The sequence below is a fragment of the Stegodyphus dumicola genome, chromosome 2 (genome assembly GCF_044657685.1).
Source record: "Stegodyphus dumicola isolate Sdum_Otavi_A_Nest chromosome 2, ASM4465768v1".
Lineage (NCBI taxonomy): Eukaryota > Metazoa > Arthropoda > Arachnida > Araneae > Eresidae > Stegodyphus > Stegodyphus dumicola.
The window spans coordinates 105164316-105188413 of NC_140769.1; the positions used below are offsets into that span (position 1 = coordinate 105164316).

Consider the following 24098-nt stretch of genomic DNA (forward strand, 5'->3'; position numbering starts at 1 on the left):
ATGCAAGAACACAAGTATATGAAAGGGAATTGTTAAATTAAACTAATGTACCCTCATAATTATTTCATTAATGGATTATGCATACTTATGTGCAAGAAAATATCAGCAATAGATTAGTATCCTAACGGCAATGTCAATGATTCTTATGGAATATCAACTAGTACTGAATTTTAATCTTTCAGTCACAGGTAGAGGAAAGGGGTCATAAATACATCTTTAGAAAAAAATGTTTTTTTTTAATAATCTAAAAAAAATTTAAAATGTAATATGTCAAAAATAAAATAACTATACTCAATGTAGTAAACTATCAAACTTTGATTTTATTTACAAATTTTCTACATTTAATAGCGATTTTTCTAGCCAAACTTGCACAATGAAACTTCCTAAAATGATCATCCACTGTGCTGGTATTTTGCCCTGGATTTGAATGGGCCAGCTGCATGATTGGTTTTTGTGATCACTGTACCAAATGAATACAGCTTTCAACGGAGATGGCCATCTTAGAGAATATGACAACTGATTATGTTAAGAAATAAATATGTTTATTTATCTTCACAAAAGTTCTGACCAATGTCCCAGATTATAGATGAAGCTGGGCCAATTTCACAATATTTTATGTAATTCTCCAAATCCTATTTTCTTAAAATATGCTTCATACAATTTGATAACACAGTTGAAGATTTAAAAAAAATTAGTTCTGTCATTACCTCAAGTGACGAATAATATATGTACTGCCAATACCAGGAATTTTTTGGCACATGACCAGGAATCAAATGATGTTCTGGCACAAACGGAAAAAACCTTCCTCTTCCAAGACTATCTCTTGCATCTCCTGCTTTAACGCCTACATTCTCAAGACATTTGCCCATCTCTACGTCTTCGGCACCACCATCATCTGGCCTGCATTTGTTCTCATTTGGTAAAGCCTCTTCGACTAACCTTCTAACTGCTTCTCGGCTCAGTACATAACCAGCTCCTCCACTCATATAACCTTGTTTCACATATGGTTTAAATCTGCATCCAAAATACACTGGCTCATCAGGACTGTGTGACTGAAGCATATACCTAAATCAAAACAGAATCAACATTAATTAAGAATTCATTTTACTAATATGTTATAGAATTTGAAAGTTTTACCTCATTTAGCATTTATGTTTTCCTCACGTATTTCAGTTTTTATATTTAACACCTGAATTTAAAAAAATAAAAATTAAAACTAAAAAAAAAAAAAAAAAAAAAAAAAAAAAAAAAACAGAAAAAAGTATCTATGTGTAGGTCACTCTGAAACTTTTGAGATACACGCAGACGATAAGTGGCAGGAAAAAAATTGTTAGAATTGAAAAAATGAACTATTTTAGCCTATCCGATGATTATTTTATAGGCCAACTGCAAGTAGTTTAGCAGAGAATAAAATTTAGGCAGAAGGAAAAATGGACTTGACGCGAGAACCTTATCGCGCTAAGATTTTCTATGATTTTAAAGCGGGATTAAATCAAGAATGCGTTCAACATCTACAGTTAGGGTTTAGAAATGAAGGCTCATCTTGTGCTACTATATTCAGATGGTTTACATAATTTCAAAGAGGTCGCAACTCTCTTCAGGATGAAGAACACACAGGAATGCAATTTTCAGCAGTAATTCCAGATAATGTGTCTGCCATACAGAAAATGTTCATCGATGACAATCGCTGCACCAGCCAAATGATACAGAAGGAACTTAACATTAGATCCGCAGCCATACATAAAATTATTCAGGAAAATATGAAAAAATTAGTTTGCCGTTGGGTTTCCTATAATTTGACTGAGCACCAAAAAGAGGAGTGTGTCAGAATCAGGAAAGAAAGCCTTGAATTGCTTAAAGATGGTGGCCACTGCATTGCTTCTAAAATTATGATGAAACGTATATACCACTTTTTTGACGTTCCAACTTGTCAAAACAGTCAAGTATGGGTGTTTGAAGATGATCCCATGCCCACAATGGTGAAAAGACAACGTGCCATGCAAAAGGTAACGTATGCCGCTTTCTTCAGAAGTACAGAACTGGCCAAGCCATCAAGCTGGAATGACAGAAGACAGTCACAGCTATCAAGTACACCATTAAGTGTCTTCCAGAAATTCTTCAAGAAGTGAATATTAGATTACTCAATGCTCCACCATCACAATGCATCTTCTCATTAAGCAAGATTGACAATTGAGTTTCTTGAACAAAAACACATCAAAGTGATAGAACATCCATCCTATTCACTCGATTGTGACTTTTGGCTATTTTTTAATCTAAAAATGGATTTACGTGGACGTTTTCATTCTGAAGATGAGATTGATGAGGTTATAAATGCACTTTTTTCATCGATTCCAAGAAGTGAATGGCTTGAGGCATTCAATTTTTGGAAAACTCACCTAAAATGAGTGCACTGATACTGGAGGAGACTACACTGAACAATTAAAATTTCGTAAGTATAACTTTAAAAATCTATGTGCATCTCAGAAATTTCAGAGTGACCTTCTTATAAATAAACATTAAAAAACAGTAACCTAAACGAAAAGTAGCATATGTAACATTAATTACGTAAATCTAATAATTATAATCTAGATCCATAAATTGACAGAGAAGACTTTACATCAGATTAACAATCATTTAAGAGGACAATTCTACTGAAACTCTAAAAGGACAAAAATTAAGAATGAAACAAGCTGTTAATACAATAGCATGAATCAATAAAAATATAATCTAACAAATAAAAGCAGCAAAATATGAAAACATAAAATAAAATTCGTTTTCATTGCCTTACTTTTATTTTCATGTCTGGCTGAACAATTGGTTCCAAAAGAGATTAAGTCAAAAATTACAAAAATTATTTATTATTTTGATATGAAAACTGACAATAAAGATACAACAATATATTTTCAATAATTAATACAATTAAAAAACATTTTACTTAGTAGAGCAGAAAGAAAAATATTGATTTATTTTTGCAAAGTAATTTAAGTAATTTTTATGTCAGAAGGATTGAGATCAAATTCAATAGTTGAAGAATGTGAAAAGGTCCCTGTTCTTTTCTCAGGTTTCTCACTCATATCCTCATCAAGAATTATGTTCTTAGAGTTAATTATTTAGACAAAAGAATGAAGAAGTGTTAAAAAAATACTCGTATTTTGAGTATTTTTCTAAAGTTGAAAATTCTTTTGAGTTACAGCAAGACTTTTTAAAAGTTGCACAATTTTTTTAGAATGAAAAAAATTTCCATGCACTGATTTGAAAAGTAAGCACAATCTATCTTGATTTTAAAACCAAAAGGGTAACAATGCAGTATACGATCTACCGCTTACAGTTACTTATTTATATCTTAATAGCAGTTATTTGTTTTACAACTAATTAAGAATATATAAATAAAAATGAATCTACTAATTAATTTAATAACCCATGAAATTCGATAAAATTCCATTAAATTTTTACCTTAATAGCTTTAAAAAATAAAAACATTAATAGCTTTCATATTCGAACCCGCGCTCAATGACAACAAAACGAATTAATTAACACAACAGCCACCTAAGAAATAAATATAACTAAAAGTGGTAGATTGCATACTATATTATTACAAGCTAAAGCAATGCAAATTAATTACAAACCAAAATTTGGAGATTAAAACAAGATTTTGTTAGCTTCAATTTATTATTTAACATTTGGTTATAAATCGGAAGTTTCTAAAAGTAGGAAAGTAGTTCTTCTCTATATTCCTTCTAAAATAAAACCAAGGAAAAATAAGCAGCAAGTGAAGAAATCTGACATTTCAAAATTATTGGAAACTGCAGGAATTAAACATCACACAGAAGTTTCTACTTTTAACAAACTCTTTATTTAAAGTACAATGTTAACAAAAGGAAAAACAATGACAGAAAACATAAGGAAACCCAAAAAAAGTATTCCAAAATCAGTCATTTAAAATTTTTTTCGATATCAATAAATGCTTGAATTATTTTCAAATGGACATCATTTTACTTCCTTGTACAAAGTAAAGGAAGTATTGGAATTACGAAAAATTCCGGGTACCATATTTCAAAGAAAATATCCATTTTGACCGCTATCGAATGCAATTAAACGATGTTTTTGCGTGACATCTGTAAGTAAGGAGAGAATAAAGGACTCTTTTTCCCCAAACGGAATTATAAACTGATTTAAAATGGATTCAGAAGAGATTTTTTTCATGGCGTCTGTACGTATGTACCACCCATAACTCAAAAACGAGTAGCCTCGGAACGTTGAAATTTTGTACATATGACTGCTATATCATGAAGTTAGGCACCTCCCTTTTTGGTGGCAATCGGCAGCACCAAAAGTATATATATATATATATAATTGTTTCATAAGAAAAAATTTAATTTAAATAAATTACTTTTTTACTTTTATACGTGTTTGTTAGAATTTAAATTTAATTTGTTTAAATTTATATATATATATATATATATATATATACCCAATCTGTTACTCGGCTTCTTATATGCTGACAAATTGTGCATTCCTTTGCTTTAAAAATTACTGAATTATGCTTTTCTTATCTTCCGGTTAAGGTTTTTATGCCTTAACCGGAAAAACCTGCAAGTTCTAGGTGTAGAATTATCAACAATTTTAAAATTGTTTAAGTGCGGTTAAGCCTAATTTTTTTACCATGGCAGCCATATTTGTTTACATTTGAAACTTAGCAGAATAGTGGATTTGTTGCCAATCTAAAGAAACTAAGCTTCGCAACAACAAAGTAAATCATGCTTAATCAATTCTGGAATTATCATTTAACTTATTAAATTATCCATATATTGACTCAGCGTCCACAACAAATTAAGTCAGTTTCTACGCCTTCAGTGTCTTTTAAGTAAACTTTCAATTTCGCGCACCGAAAAATCTGCCTTCTTGCCAGTTTGCCGAATTGCTCGTTTTTGCGTACAAACTGTAATTTTAATTGTAAAAATTGCTTTTTTAAATGTTTTAACTGTATTAGGTGTTTTACGTTTTTCCATATCTTTCAATTTTTAATTTAACAAATATTTTCTATTCGTATAAAGCAAATATAAAATTAAAATTTTAAATTTAATTAAAAAATTTTAATTGCAAAGAAATAATAATTATTATTGCAGTGAACTAATTTACAATATCATTTAAATTCTAAGAGCATAAGCAAATTGATTGCACTTATCTAAACCATGAATAAATATATTATTAAAAGTTCTAACCTCAATTTTTGGACAGGAAAATTTTAAAAAACTGGGAATCTAAATGGTATTGCTAATTTAATTCACTAAAATTTGAAAATTTAAAATAATACTGCAAGTTAAAATTTTAAAGTTAACTAAACTATTTGAACTAAGTTATGTTGAATTTTTATATATTTTTACCTTGTCGCGAAGTGAGAACGCAATTAATTGAATGCTAAATATATCTCTAATGAATTTCGAAAAAATGAATTTAAATGAAATGCAGGAGAAAATGTGTATAATTTAATATTCCGTACAAGGAAGTAATACGGTGTCCGCATCAGATTTTTAAAATTGTTTATATTGCTACGTATTAATTTTCAAATAGAGAAAAACAAATTAATGCAAAATTTAAAATTGGGTGAAAAGGCAAGTCTAGTTTTTTGTAGATTTTGAGAAAAATATCGATTTCGAGGGCGATTAAACACAAGTCCCTCTTCTTCGGAAGCAACAACGTTTCGATATCAAAGGCAATGAATGAGCGAAGCAAAGGGAACATAAAGATAGCAGTATCTGATGAAGAAAAAAGTAATGAAATGTAAAAAAAAAAAAAAAAAAAAAAAAAAAAAAAAAAAAAAATCTGGCTAGACACCACATAACTTTCTTATACGGCATGAGTGTCTTAAGGCTCACGGGCCGACGCAAAATATGAAAGTATTTAAATTTACACATTTTTATTAAAAAAATAAATGTTTGAATTTGATTCATATATAATCGATTTGTTGGCATTTATTTTAAAATAAAAATTTAAATAAAAACATCTTAGTATGCTGTATTAATTGCAAAGTGACATTCAGCTGAAAGAAAAATTTGCAAATGTTTCTTTATTGGAGTTTTATAAAGATTATCTACTCCGCGATAAATATCCTAATTTTCACAATCGTGCTTTATTAATGTCTTCAGCTTTACCTATATATTTGTGAACAATTATTTTCAAAAATAAAACATACAAAAAACAAAAATAGGACAAAGATCATTGACAAACATCTTGAAAATGCATTAAGAATTACAACCTCGTCTATTGAACCCGATATCAATTTGCTTGTTTAACAAAAGCAAATTCGTCCATCTCATTAATTTGAATTTTCTCCATCTTTATAAAATCCAAACTAAATGAAACGAAACTTTTACAAATTTATGATAAATACTTACCTATACATATCTAATTCAAAAAAATTAATAATAAAAAGAAATTAATTTATTTTAATAAAACAAAGATCTAATTTTTATTTCAATTTGGTAAAAAATATTGTACGTGAAGCCCCGCAAAATTTTTTTCTTTGCAATGCTGCACCCGCAAATTTTTCACTTTTCAAAGCCGCCCTCAAACGGTCATAGTTTAGACACCCATGTTATACGGCCTATTAAAATATACACATATCTTGCTGAATTTCATTTAAACTTATTTCTTTGAATTTCATTTAAACTTATTTCTTTGAATTTCATTAGAGATATATTTCTCATTCAATCAATTCAGTGAGTATTTCTCATTCAATCAATTCTCACTTCGCTGCAAGGCAAAAGACATTGAAGTTGGTGCAGAAATTGACTTAAATAAGAATAACATAATTCAATCTCTTTTAAAGTAAAAAATCTGATGTGTACACCACATGACTTCTTTTATGGAATATTAAATAATATGCATTTTTTTCTTGCATTTCATTTAAACTTATCGGATTAATTAAATTTACTTCGTCGACAGCGCATAAACCACAATAGAATAAATGCATTCTTTAAAATTCACTTTAGTATTTGTTTATATTATATCTTGTTCATATTATAACTCATAATGCACAAAATTTATATCATTTAAAGAATAGAATTATCTAATCGTTGCCACATGTTCTATTCAAATACTATAATAAAGCTAGAATGATGTATAAAAGAAATTAAGCAAACAAAACAAAAAAGAAACAGTTTTTCACAGACGATTGAGTATTTCTCATTCAATTAATTCAGTTCTCACTTCGCGAGAAGGTAAAAATACAAAAAAACTCACAATATCTTCATTAAAAATTACGAAGTAAATCTTAAACACATATTTCCTCGAAAAAATTCCAGAAAGGATTAAGCATGATTTAATTGGCAATAATAAATAAAGGCGTTATCTTTGTTGTTGCGAAGCTAAGTTTCTCTAGATTGGCAACAAATCCACTAGTCTGCTGTTTTAAATGTAAACAATCAATGGCCGTCATAAAAAAAAATCTGATGTGTACACCACATGACTTTCTTGTATGGAATATTAAATTATACGCATTTTTTCTTGCATTTTATTTAAACTTATTAGATTGAATTAAAACTACTTCGCCGACAGCGCATAAACCACAATAGAATAAATGCATTCTTTAAAATTCACTTAGTTTAACCATAGCGACACTCTGGCGCTAGGTTTACTTAACAGTATTATATTTCGTTTATATTATAACTCAGAATGCACAAAATTTATATCATTTAAAGAATTATCTAATCGTTGCCACATGTTCTATTCAAATACTATAATAAAGCTAGAACTATGTATAAAAGGAATTAAGCAAACAAAAAAGAAACAGTTTTTCACAGACGATTGAGTATTTCTCATTCAATTAATTCAGTTTTCACTTCGCGACAAGGCAAAAATACATAAAAACTCTAAATATCTGTATTAAAAATTACGAAGTAAATTTTAAACGCTTATTTCCTCGAAAAAATTCCAGAAAGGATTAAGCATGATTTAAATAATAAATGAAATCTTTGTTGTTGCGAAGCTAAGTTTCTCTAGATTGGCAACAAATCCGCTACTCAGCTGTTTCAAATATAAACAAGAGCAATGGCCGCCATCAAATTAGGCTTAGCGGCACTTAAACAATTTTAAAATTGTTGATAATTCTAAAAATATCGCATACAGATTTACTAAAGGCATAAAACCCTTAACCGGAAGATAATAACAACATAATTCAATCATTTTTAAAGCAAAAAATGTACAATTTACAAACATATAAGAGTAAAGCAACTGAGATCACTGAGCCGGGTAACAGAGTGGATATATTTACAAATATATTTATATACGTTTGGCACGGCCGATTGAAACCAAAATACGAAGTGCACATCTACATGTTATAGCAGCCCTCTATACAAAATTTCAACGTTCTGAGGCTACTCGTTTTTTAGTTATGAGAGATACGTACGTACGCACGTACGTACATACGTTCGTACAGACGCCACGAAAAATTCTCTTCAGAATTCATTTTAAAGCAGTTTTTTTGGAGGAAAAGGGTCTTTTATTCTGTCCTTACGTACAGATATCACGCAAAAACATCGTTAAATTGCATTCGATAGCGGTCAAAATGGATATTTTCGTTGAAATATGCTGCCTGAAACTTTTCGCGATTACAATACTTCCTTTTTACTTCGTACAAGGAAGTGAAAATGTACTATTTACGGACACATTGGAATTAAAAAACTGAGCTCTACGAGCCAGGTAACAGAGTGAGTATATATATATATATATATATATATTTATGTAATTTTGAGTGCGGACGATTGCAACCAAAAAGGGAGATGCATAACTATGTAGTGGCCCCTGTTCGCTTACGCATCAAAATAAACTATTACGCTACCCGGGTATCACGGACTCTAAGAGACTACTAAAAATACTCTAAAGTATTCATTTATTAACTTAAGTAAAATATCACTAATGTAATTAACATGTCATTCTTCTTTTATGAGCCTAACTTAACTACAGAAACATATTTTTTTAATTCTATAAATTGTTTTGTTGCCACTTTCCAGAAACTAAACTAACAATAATAATTAATGGCCAAACGATATTATAAAGGAAAGTAAGTATAAAATACAAACTGCATTCACTTGAAATTCAATATCCTCCCACCTTCAGTTGTTGGCAAAAAACTTAATCTACTAAAAATGTTACAGAAAAACTTAAAATTAATGGAAAAACATAAAAGAACTGAATTAAAGTCCAAACATTTATAAAGTCTCTTTAATTAGTCCTGACTTCTCTTCCACTCCTGGTCTTTATGCATAATACTTCTGACCAATTTCTGTAATTCTAGTGGTGCTTTTGATGCTATATTTCCAACTTTCTCAGAATTATATGAATCGTAAACCAATTAGAGGCCTTCAAGACAGCATCTAAAGTCAGTTAATGCAAGCGCATTAAAACTTCTAAAAGCTGAGTAAATAGTAGCAATGCTGGGTGACCAGAAACATCCATTCTTTTCAAATAGTCTTTTAAATTGCAATTGTATCTCTTCATAACAAGAAAGAGTCATATTTCTACCACATCCATCACTCAGAAGACGAATAGAAAGGACATGTGGATAGTTTGTGAAGGCACCAGGAAGCAAAGGTGTTTGATCAGCAAAAGCAAAATACATTTCAACTATATTTGGATGAGACCCCAATTTCTTTTTCCTGACTTTATGTTTTGTCCTTTCACCCATAGAAAACTCGCCAATAATTCGCGAAGAATTTGCATTTAGAGAGTTAAAGATCAATCTTTTTATCCAAGCAATCAACCGTATAACTTTGTCATAGCTTGAAAAATAATAATTGTACCAACTTGATCCGTAACGTCTGTATCCATTATTTTCCTTTTCATCAGTTTTGTGGCTACAAGTAACTTAAAGAACAGATAGAAGAATACCCATCAGATTTTGCTTTTCTCTTTTCCTTAGCTATAGAATGCTCATCAAAATTTTGTTCTGTGACGGGCCAGTTAGATGATGGTTCTAATAACCAAGTGGATCCCCCCCCACCATTTGCTTGATAACAGTTGTCTAGCGGAACATCCTCGAGAAGGCAAATCAGCTGGATCCCATGAAGTTATGAATGCGCATCTGTGGCATCATCTATTATTCTGAATTCGGTCCATTGTTAACAGACATAGGTATCAAATAATTTTTCTGAATTCAGCCTTTTTGTTGAGACTTCAAGTCTTGTTATCGCTACATCTTTATTGGTTGGGAGAGAATAATGATCGTCTTTCCACGGTAAGGCGACTTTGAACCGCCTATCATCCTTAATTCTTAAAAGGCTCTTGAAAATATTTCTTCGTAAAAAATTCCTTTTCCTTTCGTGATTTTACTTCGACTGGATCAAATATTCCTAAGCTGTCTAAGGAAAAAAAGGTCAGAAATATTGGCATCTTTCAAAAACATTGTTACAATCGTCATCGCCGTATCTTCCCTTTCAGCATTCACTGGTGTTTTACCGATTATTGTCCAGCCCAGGTAAATTCCTATGGCTACAATACCACTAGATAGTACTCGTTTTCTGTCGATGAAAGGTCGATCAGCCACATCTGCACCAATTAAAAGATTAATAGGCCCTGATGAATCTTCAGTGTAATAAAATGGTATATTCATGGACTGGAGTTCTTTAATCCATGGCCCATATAAGGCAGAAGGTACTGCATCACAAATTGTATTTTGCTCATAAATATCAAAAGTACACGTAAAATTATCGTCTAAACTCTTTTAGCTTAATTTTGTAGACATTATGCCCATTTTCAGGTGTTCGTTTTCCTTCAAAAAGGGCGTGGCTCAAAATCTCTTGTCTAGAAGGTATCAGGCCTAGAGTAGAAATTAAATCCTTCCTTAAATACGATTTTTGCGATCCTGTGTCATATAAAGCTCGAACACAAAGTGTACAATTATTTCCAATTAATTTCACTTTCAGGGTTTGCAAAAGTACTTGTGGTGTGTTGCTAACACTAGAAAGATTCATAGAATTTTCTTCCTTGCTAGTTTCTTTTTTCATTGCTGTTTAACATAGGCTTAACATTTGTTTCATTTTTAAGCAATTTTAAACACATAATTACGCTGTGATTTTTATGGCAAATTGCACACTTGAAAGAACTCCTACATTTATTTGCACAGTGACCAGCCTTTAAACAGCGAAAGCAGTGCCCTTTATCTGTTAAAAGTTTTTGCCTCTCTGGAAATTTTTTGAGCCTTAAAACAATTAAATGAATCAAGTTTTCCGCTGCAAAACACGCTCTTCTTAGTATGATATTCAGCACTCAACAGACTTGCTGTTGTTGATGGTCATTCGTAAACAGTTTTAATATTAGATTTAATTCCACGGGTCACTTCATTCTTCAAACTAAAACCAGCCATAGCTAAACTTATGCGTTCTTCGGATTCTACTTATGATTTCAGAAATTTTAATAAATTATTCAGTCTACATTTTGGGTCTGGACCATGACCAGCATTTGCACTTTGATAGGCTCTTAAAAAATTCTCAGGCAATCAAGATTCAACTAAAGGATAAGGAACTGCAGCACTTTTATCTGTAGTGACACCAAGGGTTCCCAAAGCCCGAATATGTTGTTTTAAATTGTCATATAAAGCACATACGCTATTACAGGAATTACTAGAATTTGCATTTCTCAAGACCAATTTCAAAAATTCTTTCACATAAACTTCCACTTGCAAGTCATTTCGACCAAAACGAGCCTTCAAACATTCTATGGCCTTGGGATAATTAGCAGCTGTAGGGGTGAAACTTTCAATAACCTCCCTTGCACGCGAACCCTCAGCAGTCGCTTTAATAAATATTGAAATATGACACCATCAGAAATCGTAATATCTTTGTCAATTTTTTCAAACTGACTCAAAAAAAAAAAAAAAAAAAAAAAAAAAAACCTAAATTTCATCATCAAATTTTCGTAATTCGAGCTTTGGAAGTTTAAACGTACGTTTGCATGCACAGTCATTAACAGATTCATTCAAAATTAAATTTGAAGTATTTACATTTTGTATATTCTGAAGAATACCTCTCACTTTAGTTTCGATTCTGATGGCCTTGTCACGATAATCTTCAATAGCATCAAATTCTGCTTCAATTTCGTTTTCAGTCAGTGTGCTAAGAAAATGTATGTGCGTATCTTCCAAACGTTGAGCTTTCGAAACAAACACATTAAGCTCCGATTGTAATTCAGAAGAATCTATCTTACTTTTCTTTTAAATTTCTTCTAAAACGTTGAAGGATTTAGTAAAAGCAGCTCTATGAATCTTCCTTTCAACTTTAATAGCTTCTTTACCTTCCATTTTATACTTTAGAATTCCAAACTAACGTCTTTCGTGTCCCTTCGAGGGTACCATAAAATGTTCTCTTACGCGTCAAAATAAACTATTACATTACCAACGTATCAAGGACCCTAAGAGACTTCTTAAAATATTCTAAAGTTTTTCATTTATTGGTGCTACTTTGGTAGACGGTTGCACGAATTTTGACGATTTTCTTTTTGGTGAGCGATACGACTTATGGTAAACCCATTGCTGGATAAGTTATTTATGGTAACCGATACTTTGTTGTCATTTTATTTAAAAAATAATGCTTTTTATTATGCATAAATTCCATGTTTTAAATATTATTTATGGCTTCTAAATATTAAAAATCAATTTAATTTTGTATTTTTTTTAAATAAAAATTTTATTGTTTATGATATTTTATATAATTTTATATTGTGGTTGATGCAATCAATGACGTTACCTTACTTTAAAAGTACCTTTTAATATCTATAAATTTAATCTAATGTTTTAAACATTATTTATGGCTGTTAAATATTAAAATACAATTTAATTTTGCATTTCTTTAAAAATGATTTTATTATGTATGATTATTTAAATAGTTTTAATTCTATGCGTGATGTAATCAGCTTTCTGATTGGTTACTGAATAATATTTGTGCATTACCGCGCCATTTTAAAATTTTATTATTCATCTCTTCGAATTCATTAGATTTCAAAGAGAATCTATATGTCCGTTTCGAAGATGAATGTTCTTATTGGTAATTACCAAGAATTATTGGTATCGGAATAAAAAAAATTGTCCTTTGAGACCTTATTTTGGTCAACCTGGCTTTTCTAATCAAAGATTTATTTATAAATTGTTACAAGTGTCAGAGGAAATTTATTTTAAATTTTTGGAGGAAAACTCGCTAATTGCTTCTTCAATGAAGTGCGAGAAATGTGGATCACAGATGAAGATCATTAGAAGAGCTGATTCTGAGAACGACCGCATATGGTATTGTGGTCACGGTGGAAGATATAACCGCTGTAACAGTAAAAAAAGTATTAGACATTCCTCCCTTTTTTACCGGCAATAAACTAATTGCTGTCATTTTAGCTCTAGTGTACGAAGCATTTTTATTTACTTATTTTAAAGTATTTGAAGTCAAGTATATTTTAATTCTTTTAAACGTCGGTATGATAGTTTTTAATTCGATATTCAATTTACGTAATATTTGAATCCAATTGAACTTGGCGCAATGTTTTTATAGCGGTGTTTTTATTCTATTTTTGTGCTATATGAAAGTAATAATTTAATCTTACTTTAGCATTTTATACTCGTAGTAAATGTATTTATTTACATTTGCCTGCCATCTTAAAAAACAACGTTTTCAACAAAAAATTAATCCATTATTTTTAACGATATTTATTTTTTTAAAGTTTCGAATATTTTACTATGCGCAAAATAACGTAAAAACAGCGTTTTTCAAGATGGCTGACGATTGTAAAAACCGCGCCAAAGTAAATCGCCAAAAATCTGTGCAACCGTCTACCAAAGTAGCACCCATTTATAATTTAAGAAAACATCACTCATGTAAATAACATGCTACAGAACTTAACTACAGAACTACAGAACTTACTACTACAGACTTAACTTAACTACAGAAATATATTTTTCTAATTCTATAATTTTTCTAATTCGTTCTGAGGCTACTCATTTTTGAGTTATGCGAGACACATACATACGTACATACAGAGGTTACGAAAAAATCTCTTCTGAATCCATTTTTAGAATCCGTTTTCTCAAAAAGACTCCTTTATTCTATCTTATTTACGTACAGATGTCACGCAAAAACATCGTTCAAATAAATTCAAGAACAGTCAAAATGGATATTTTCGTTGATATATGATACCCAAAATTTTTCGCGATAACGATACTTCCTTTACTTCGTACATAGAAGTAAAAAACTAAGATATCAAGATTAAGATTCATTGGAATTAATATAATTAACAAGATAAATATTTGTGAACGTGAAATGCTTGAAGGAAATCCAATTAACCACCTGAAAAAGCTCTATAGACAATTTCTGTACAACCAGAGTCAAAGCTCTGATTAAGTTGTCGACAAGTTATCAAAAATTTCTTTATTTCTCCTTTTCGAACATGAGATCTGTGTTTCTTCACGCAAAATTTTAACCCTCTTTATGACAATTCGCACTGAGAAGATATGCGATAAATTCCCTATGAATTAAAATCAGAAACGGGATAGTTAAGAACAAAATATCAAATTTTACTGATAAATGGCAAATGACCTGAAAGCTAAACTTCTGGAGAAGCCGAGCTATTTTGTAAACAAAGACAGTTTTTCAAATTATTCGAAAGATTAACCTTGGCTTTGGATTCCCGCTTTTTGACGGCAGTACACAAGATTTAACAACCAAGATTTTATCTGTCTCGAATTCGACTGATCAGGAATCCAGTTCCACTACTGAAATTAAATCTGAGAATTCAATTCTTTTCCTTTAATTATATGAATTGTGTTCCGTTTTTTCGGTAGATAGGTGGCACTCTTGATGCACGCCGATAAAAAATATTGCACTTGACGCTTGAACTTGAAGAATGACGCATGTCATACCTTTTTTTGATGCTTGATTATGTTTTCATGGCCGCTATAGGCGGAAGTAATATACTATATCATTAAGTTTATCGTTAATAAATGTTATTTCTATGTTTTGTGAAATCTTGAAGTTTTGATTTGAAATTCTAATGCTCTCCCAACCTGTTTCCTGAAAACGAAATCAACTTGAGAAATTATGACTCATGAAGAGACACCACATTTTTTTTTTTTTTTTTGGTATCTGAAACCCGCGAAAAGGGGAATTACCTTTTTGAAAGGTAAGAATTTTAATTTATTTGTTCTTGGTATCGATCTTTGAAAACGAAACATAATGGATGATTTAGCAAAAGAGAAAAGAAACGTGCTATTGTACGTAGTAAAGTTACTACACTTCTAAATAAACTTGAGAAATTATTATCGGAAGAATTAAGTAAAGAACATCTAGAAGATCTAAATTCATCATATGAATTGTTAATTGAATACCATGAGAAACTTAAAAGTCTTGATTCAAAGATCGATGCTCTCATAATTGATGAAAAAGAATATGATAACGAATTACTTGTATGTGAAGAGTATGATGAAAAAATTATAACGTTTAAAGCTAAGATTGTTAGTAAAGTAAAGAAAATTAACAGTAATGAAGTTGTTGAAAGAAGTATAATTACAACTAGTAATGGTATTAGTAGTACTCTGAATGGTAACAATATTGTTACAAGTAGTACTTCAGTAAAGTTACCTAAATTAAATATTGAAAAATTTGCTGGTGATCCCAGTAAATGGCTCGAATTCTTTAATTCGTATGATAATGCTATTCATTCTAATCCAAGTTTATCTAAAATAGATAAGTTTACATATTTGAAAAGTTTATTATCTGGTTCAGCATATAATTGTGTTTCTGGTTATGCTTTATCTGAAGAAAATTATGATCTATGCATTAAAAGTTTAGAAGAGAGGTTTGGTCGTAAAGATGTTATTATATCAAAATTCATGCAGATGTTGTTACAGTTAGAACCAGTTGAAAGTTCTTCAAATGTTTTTAAGTTAAGAAAGCTCTATGATCAGTTACAAATCTGCGTTAGAAATTTAAGTAGTTTAGATGTTACTAGCGGTTCATACGGACAGTTATTGAACCCAATAATTCTTAAATTGTTACCCGAAGATTTAGCTCTTGAATTCCATAGAAAAAGAACATCTAACCAAAATATAGAAGTAAGTGAATTAATAGAGTTCATTAAAATCGAAACTGAATGCCGAGAAGCAAGTATTTTGATTAATAGCTCAAAAGGTAATAAATACATAGGGGTTAATCCTAAACAAGGGTTCAAAAATTATAAAGTCAAATCACAAGCTTCTGCTTTTAACACATCGGTAAAAATGTTTTGCATACTCTGCAAATCAAACGAACATACATCTGCCGGATGTTTGAAATTTATCGACGAACAAAAACGAAACAAATTAAAACGGGAAGGTCGCTGTTACAATTGCTTTCTAAAATCACATTTGTCATCGAATTGTCGGTCAAAAATACAACCATGCGAAAATTGTAACGAGAAAAATCATAATAAACTTTTCTGCCGTTAGAAATCGAAAGAAATGGAAGATGTTACATCCGCAGATACGCAAAATAAAACTTTAATATCTACTTCCCACTGTAACACTCTAAAACCTGAAAATAGTGTGCTTTTACAGACATGTTCTGTTATTGCTCAAAGCAAAAATAAATCGAGAATCGTAAGATTATTAATTGATTCAGGTAGTGAACGAAACTTCATCACCCACAAGTTAGCGCGCGATTTAGAATTGCAAGTCATTAGAAAAGAATTTCTAACAATTTATTCGTTTGGAAATCAGCGCGGTAACTCGCAAGAATTTGATGTATATAGTCTAAAAATGAAAAATAAAAACGATGATCGCTGCCTTGTTGTAGAAGCTATCGGGATAGAATTAATATCATCAATAGAATTCCAGGCACCATCAACATGTCAAAACATTAAAGAATTTATGACTAAAAAGGGTGTGGAACTTTCGGATACAAGTCCCGTTAATGAGAACATAAATATTCTGCTTGGCGCGGAGCATTTCTGGTATATACAAACAGGAAGAAATTCAATGATAAATGATGGTTTGTTTATAGTACCGACGATATTTGGATACACAATGATGGGTAAAGTAAAAAATAATAATACTCGAATTAATGCGTTGTTTTTATCTACCGTTGAAGGAAACACATTTGATTTGCAGTCATTTTGGATTGGATACTATTAAGCATTTTAACGACAGTTTAAAACTTAATAACGGCAGGTACGAAACAAAACTCTTTTGGAAGGACAATAAATCACAACTCGCTGATAATTTTTTCGTTGCTAAACAACGATTTCTAGGACTAAATCATAAATTAAAGGGAAATGATTTCCTATATAATGAATATGATAATATAATTAGAGAACAAGTTGAAAGGGGGATTGTTGAACAATGTAAGTTAGTTGAAAATGAACCTAATTGTTATTATATGCCTCATAGGCCCGTTATACGTGAAGGAAAAGTAACAACAAGAATAAGAATAGTTTATGATGCCTCCTCTAAGTCTGAAGGAGCTAAATCGTTAAATGAATGTTTGATATCAGGCCCTAATTTAAATCCTAACCTGTTGGATATAATTTTAAAATTTCGCGTACGTAAAGTTGCATTTTGTGCAAACATAGAGAAGGCTTTTCACCAAATTCAAATTGATAGTGAAGATAGAAATTTTTTAAGGTTCTTGTGGTTTGATCATTTTTACGACGATAGTGACAAATAGTTTAGGCTTTAAGGTTTTCCGAATGTGCCGAGTGCCGTTTGGAATGACAAGTCCGTTTATTTTGTCCGCCACTATCAAACATCATATTAAGGGTTATGAAAGGAAATATAGCAAAGCTGTTGACATGTTAAATAAGTCCTTATATGTTGATAACCTTATCCATGGAGCAGACTCCGTTGAAGAAGTTTTCTCATTATCAACTGATGCAGTTAAAATTCTTCAAGAAGCTGGTATGAACTTAAGAAAATTTGAATCAAATTCCGTATCTTTAAAAAATCATTGGCAAGATATTGGTTTAATTAATAAGGAAGATAATTTGGATAAGAAAACGTTAAAGGTGCTGGGAATAATTTGGGATTTACATGAGGACACATTGAAATTAGATGTACAAGAACTTTTACAACCAGTTGACTGGAAACACGTTACGAAGCGAAAGGTATTACAGATAGCGGCAAAAATTTATGACCCAGTTGGCTTCATTGCACCTTTTGTTATCAGAATAAAATTCTTATTACAAGAGTTATGGGAATTGGGTATTGATTGGGACACAATTTTGCCCAGCTATTTGAGTGAAAAATTTAAAACTTGGTACTTTGAAATTGAAGTTATTCTCAACTTGTGTATTCCTAGAAAATACATATTAAATGATGAATGTGTAAATGTTGATAAAAGAGAGCTTTTTGTCTTTTGTGACGCCAGCCTGAAGGGATATGGAGCTGTTGCATATTTTCGTGATCCTGATTCTTGCTGTACGTCTTTTGTTCTTTCAAAGAGCCGTGTATCCCCACTTAAAAAATTAACCTTGCCTCGTTTAGAATTTATGGGAGCCATTATTGCCGCAAGAATAGTTAATTATTTAAGGAAATTATTTAATATCCAAGAAGATAATGTATTTTGTTTTAGTGACTCTAAAATTGTTCTTCACTGGATCAGGGGTACCGCTGATAAATGGAAACCCTTTGTTGCTAATCGTGTACGTGAAATACAAGATGGTGTATCACCTTCGCAATGGAAATACTGTAAGGGAAATGACAATCCGGCTGACATAGTTTCACGTGGATTAAGAGCTTCTGATCTAGTGGGAAATAAACTTTGGTTCAATGCACCAGTGTGGTTAAAAGAGAAAAATTTACCTTCATCATCTTTTGATCCTTTGATCGAGCCTATGGTGGAAGAGGTACAGGTAGAACAGCGTCAAACTACTGTATGTTCTGTTATTAGCCAAGAGGCTGAATTTGAATTGACATCCAGGTTTTCATCCTGGAAAAAATTGAAACGCGTAACTGCATGGTGTTTAAGATTCTGCCACAATATTAAACCTACATCTTTAAAACTCAAGAGTTTTTTAACAGTTCAAGAATTGGATAAGGCAAGCAATTTGATTTTTAAAATCATGCAAAATTCCGAATTTAGAGAAGAAATTAGACTTTTGAAAGCAGGAAAGAAATTGAATCTCAGCAGTAAAATCCTGAAATTAAATCCTTTTCTTGATAGAGAAGAAATCCTTAGAGTCGGTGGTAGACTCGGTAACTCGAATCTTTCAGAAAACACAAAGTATCCAATCATTCTTCCCAAAAGTCACCAAGTTACTGAATTGATAGTCAAACACTTTCACGAAGTGAACCTTCACGGAGGAGCCACATTAACATTATCTGCTCTGCGACAGAAATATTGAATCGGTAATGGCCGAGAAATTGTAAGAAAAATAATTTGGAAATGTATAAAATGTTTTAAAAATCGAACAAGCACATCCAGTTAGATAATGGGCGACCTACCTGCTTCTCGCGTATTGCCGGATAGAACATTCTCGAATACAGGACTAGATTTTGCAGGCCCCTTTTTTTAATTAAAGCTAGTAAAGGAAGAGGGGAAACGAGATATAAATGTTATGCTTGCCTTTACATATGCTTCACCACAAAGGCCATTCACCTAGAAGTAGTCAGTGATCTAACAACTGAAGCATTCCTAGCATCTCTGAAAAGATGTGTGTCGCGCAGTGGAAAACCCAAAAAAATCTTTTCAGATAGAGGAACCAACTTTGTTGGGGCTGATCGAGAATTAAGAAGATACACAGCTACACTTTCCTCTGAGGAAGCATTTCAAAACTACCTGAGCGGTGAAAATATTCAATGGATCTTCAATCCTCCTGCTGCCCCTCACTTTGGAGGCCTTTGGGAGGCTGGAGTGAAACAAATGAAGATTCACTTAAAGCGGACTATTGGAACCCAGGTTCTGACATACGAAGAATTTCACACCTTAATTACACAAATCGAGGCGTGTTTGAATTCCAGGCCAATAGTTTCCATCTCATCTGACCCTGAAGATTTTAATCCTTTAACACCTGGACATTTCCTAATTGGGACTACATTAACAGCAATTCCTGAACCTGATCTTACAAATAATAAGCTAACCCCTGCTGAAAGATGGAAATTGACACAGCAAATTTTCCAGAGCTTTTGGAAACGTTGGTCTAGAGATTATCTTTCACAATTACAAGGGCGTACCAAATGGTTGAGGGATAAACCAAATTTAGCCCTCAATGACTTAAACTTGATAAAGGACGAAAATTTGCCTCCATTAAAGTGGCGACTTGGGCGAGTAATTGAACTATATCCTGGTGCTGATGGAAAAGTTCGTGTTGAGAAACTAAAAACTTTATTGGGCGAAATGAAGCGTCCTATACATAAACAAAAAAAAAAAAACAAAAAACAAAAAAAAAAAAAAAAAAAAACATTAATTGCATATTCATAATTTGTGTCTTTACTTTTATTAATTCAATTATGTTTCAGATTCAGAGAATGGACCACAATTGTGGATTATGGTAATTTAGCAGTTTCATTATTTTGTTTTCCTTCTAGAGATTGTAAGTGTTTTATTTGTAAAATTTTGTGCTAAATTTAATGTTGTCATTCAATTTAAATTTGTCATTATGCATTTTTATTTTATATGATATACTGTTGAATGTTTGGGAAACTTGTTTAAATCTAAAATTGAAGATCTTTATAACAATGTTGTAATGAACCAATGTTAATCGGGGCGGAGTATGTTCCGTCTTTTCGGTAGATAGGTGGCGCTCTTGATGCGCGCCGATGAAAAATATTGCACTTGACGCTTGAACTTGAAGAATGACGCATGTCATACCTTTTTTTGATGCTTGATTATGTTTTCATGGCCGCTATAGGCGGAAGTAATATACTATATCATTAAGTTTATCGTTAACAAATGTTATTTCTATGCTTTGTGAAATCTTAAAGTTTTGATTTGAAATTTTAATGCTCTCCCAACGTCCCAACCTGTTTCCTGAAAACGAAATCAACTTGAGAAATTATGACTCATGCAAATTGGATTTCAGGACTCTTGTTTACAGTACTCTATTTCCTGTCTCTTTTTTCATGCTAAACATATCGCCCAGCTAAATAAAAAAACGTCTTCTTTTTACTCTCATGTACATTGTGGTTTCAAAGTTTGTTCTTCAGAATCTTTACATTCTTGTGAACTTTATTTGAAATCGGTTGTGACTAACAGAGGATTTTCTCCCACAGTCTCTGATAAAAGACTAAAAAAATTTCTTTCTTGTTATCAAAAAGACATACTGTTAGAAAAATAACCGTAATAACTTTGCAATTATTCCAATTTATCCTTCTAGCAGGTGCAAAATTGCTCGGATTCTGTAGAAGTTCAATTTTCAAGTCATTTTCTCACCATCAATATAATTCATTTTTTGATTCCCTCTCTGATGTTAATTCTTGGCGAATTTATAATATATCTTGTAAGTTTGCTTTAAAATACATAGGCCGAACTAAAGCAGCATTAAAATTTTGCATCAAGGAACATGAACATTATGTTCGAAACGAAGACATAAACTTAGCTTCGAAAATTTATCATAATTAACATTCAATGGATTTCCTTCAATTTCTTCATATTCATAAAAATTTAGCTTTTTGAATCAATGGCACTAATTCAAATTCAGCAATTCCTAACGCTTTCAGAATTCTAATAACTTGGATTTTCACGTTTAATTACAATTATTTTCAACAGATGGCGCTACGTTTGGATTTCTTTGCTTCATTGCCTTCGATGTAAAACTGGTTATTGCTTATAACCAACGACTTCATATTACAGTATATATCTCGTTGCTTCTAACACGTTTTGCTTGGGAAGAAGGACCTGTGTCTGATGGTCCTTGAAACCGCTAGTTTTATTCAAAATCTACGTCAAATTAAGGTCAACCCCTAATTTTAAATTATGTATTAACATTATCTGAAAATGGTTTTAAATAATTGTGCTTAATTTGCTGTACTAACAGCATTTCAACTGTAACACCGAGAATTAATTCCCATGTAGAGATTAATAATGGTGTGGTGTATTTAATTATGGCAAAGCACATTAGGGCTATCTGCCTAAGAGGAGGGATGCCTTCGTGGAGGACTTTCTAAGGGAAACTGGCTCGTATACGTTACACATGGGGAAAACCACGAAAACGATCATGCAGCCAGCCCGTTCGCAGGATTCGAACCTCGGACCGAACTACCAGTGTTCAGCGACTTTACCGCTCGGCCGCTGGTGGGCCAGAGATTAATAATGAAAAATATTTTTAGTAATTTAATTTTTAGACACATATATATCTATATATTTAAACAGAAAGTTCAGTTTTATGAAAAAGTCTATAATTAAGTTCTTCAACTGACAACGGAGCAAAACAATAAAACTTGAAAATGCACTCTTAAGTCATGGTCGAGAAAAACTGCTGCGCAGACGACTGGAAAAACAATCACAACTGGCTTGATCGCAATTTTTTTTTTTTTTTCTTTTTTAAATAATTTTTGACAAGAAAAATTCTTCAGAAATACATTTTTACTTGAATTGGTACCACATTAGGGATGCTGAACGAGCCTCACAACTTCTATTCTGCAGTTTACACTTCAGATAATAAAGAAAGAAGCTGAAGCAAGAGACGTGGCTTATTCAAAAAAAAAAAAAAAAAAAAAAAAAAAAAAATGCAGCAAAAGGCGAGAAAAAGTGATGAGTATTAACTGTGATCGTATTTACAAGCCGTTTTTGTTAATCCTGAGCAGCGTTAATCCTGGAGCAGTGGTTAAAGATTTCGCAGTGCAGATAAACTGCAGAGAAAGAGTGACGTAACATGGTGCAAAGAGTATCCTTTGAAGGAACGATGTATTTAATTACAATTTATAAATTTGAAGGTCTACTGTCAATGGGCTCTAGTTAAGTCTAATAGTTTTGTTTCATATTTTACACACACACACACACACACATATATATATATATATACACATACGATAATTAAGCATTCACCTGAGATTTTCAACCACAACATAGGTGTCATCATCTGCTTTCATAAACCAGTCAGCTAGATGCAAATACTTCTCATGGATATGAGCAAAAGCCTTCTTCGTCTTTGCCCACAAGTGGTCACGGCCCTCCTTAACGTCCAGCGCTACGGTGGGCAATTCAGGATCATATTGCGAGCTCATGAAAAGCAAGATGTTACATCGCTGACCCCAGGTTTTTTTCACATGTTTGGCTTTGCGCTGGTGATTCTGAGGGCCTGTCATGATCCAGCAGAGAACACGAACTCTGCGGGCTAACTCTTCAGCTACTTCTGCTTCACCTGTGAACAGAAGAAAAAAAAAATTAAATTTGACGAAGGAAAACATAAATTACGTTACAATAGGTTCTAACTTTTCCCCCTACCAATCAAATTTAAGTTTTTCTATACCAGTACCATCGCCCATGACATGAATTAAAAACAAAAATAACTCACAGCGTGAGCTATCTTATAATTATATTATAATCTAATAATCTTATTACAATTTTAATACAATCAGAATTATACACATACGAAGGTGAGCATCTTTACCAAAAAATAAAAATGTTATCAACAAACATCGTAAACATAACGATTTTAAGTTCCAAACTCAACTTGACAGAGAAACAAGACAATGGTAAAATTTAAGCAAAGCAGCAACCCCTTAGTTTGGCAAAATTTTATAGATTTATAAATTTTATAGATATTCTTAGATTTTGCAAAATTTTCTATCGATTTCAAGTCCCTCATCTTCAGGAGCTGGAAGGAAAGTGACGGGATTGTGACAAAGATTTATGGCAGCACTGCAAAGTTTTTATAAGAAGGAATGCTGAAAAGACTTTTAATATTATTAAAAGCCCCACTAAATGCTGAAATGTATTAATACCACTTAAAACAAAATTCATTACAAGTCTTTTGTTTGTAAATGTCGTTTAATGTAGATAATTTCCTGTGTAATCACTCTTAATCACAGAAACTTTAGCAACAAGTTGTTCAGAAATCCCTAATAGTGCACACAGACTTTACATATGCGTAAGCTTTTATGTAAAGTAACTACTAAAATAAAAAATCCCTCCTTTAAAGAAACTGCGAAAGAA

The 24098-nt window shown here is 31.7% G+C and overlaps 1 protein-coding gene across 1 annotated transcript in view; it reads right to left on the bottom strand.

Moving 5' to 3' along the window:
• Positions 1-24098, bottom strand: part of LOC146998533 (glycoprotein-N-acetylgalactosamine 3-beta-galactosyltransferase 1-like) — a 177757-nt gene that overhangs the window by 5058 nt on the left and 148601 nt on the right. Inside the window, exons 3-4 of the mRNA XM_085810982.1 lie at positions 22989-23304; positions 708-1065 (exon numbers count right to left, since the gene is read on the bottom strand). Of these exons, the coding sequence (XP_085667108.1) occupies positions 708-1065; positions 22989-23304 (674 nt within the window). The remainder of the gene's footprint in view (positions 1-707; positions 1066-22988; positions 23305-24098) is intronic.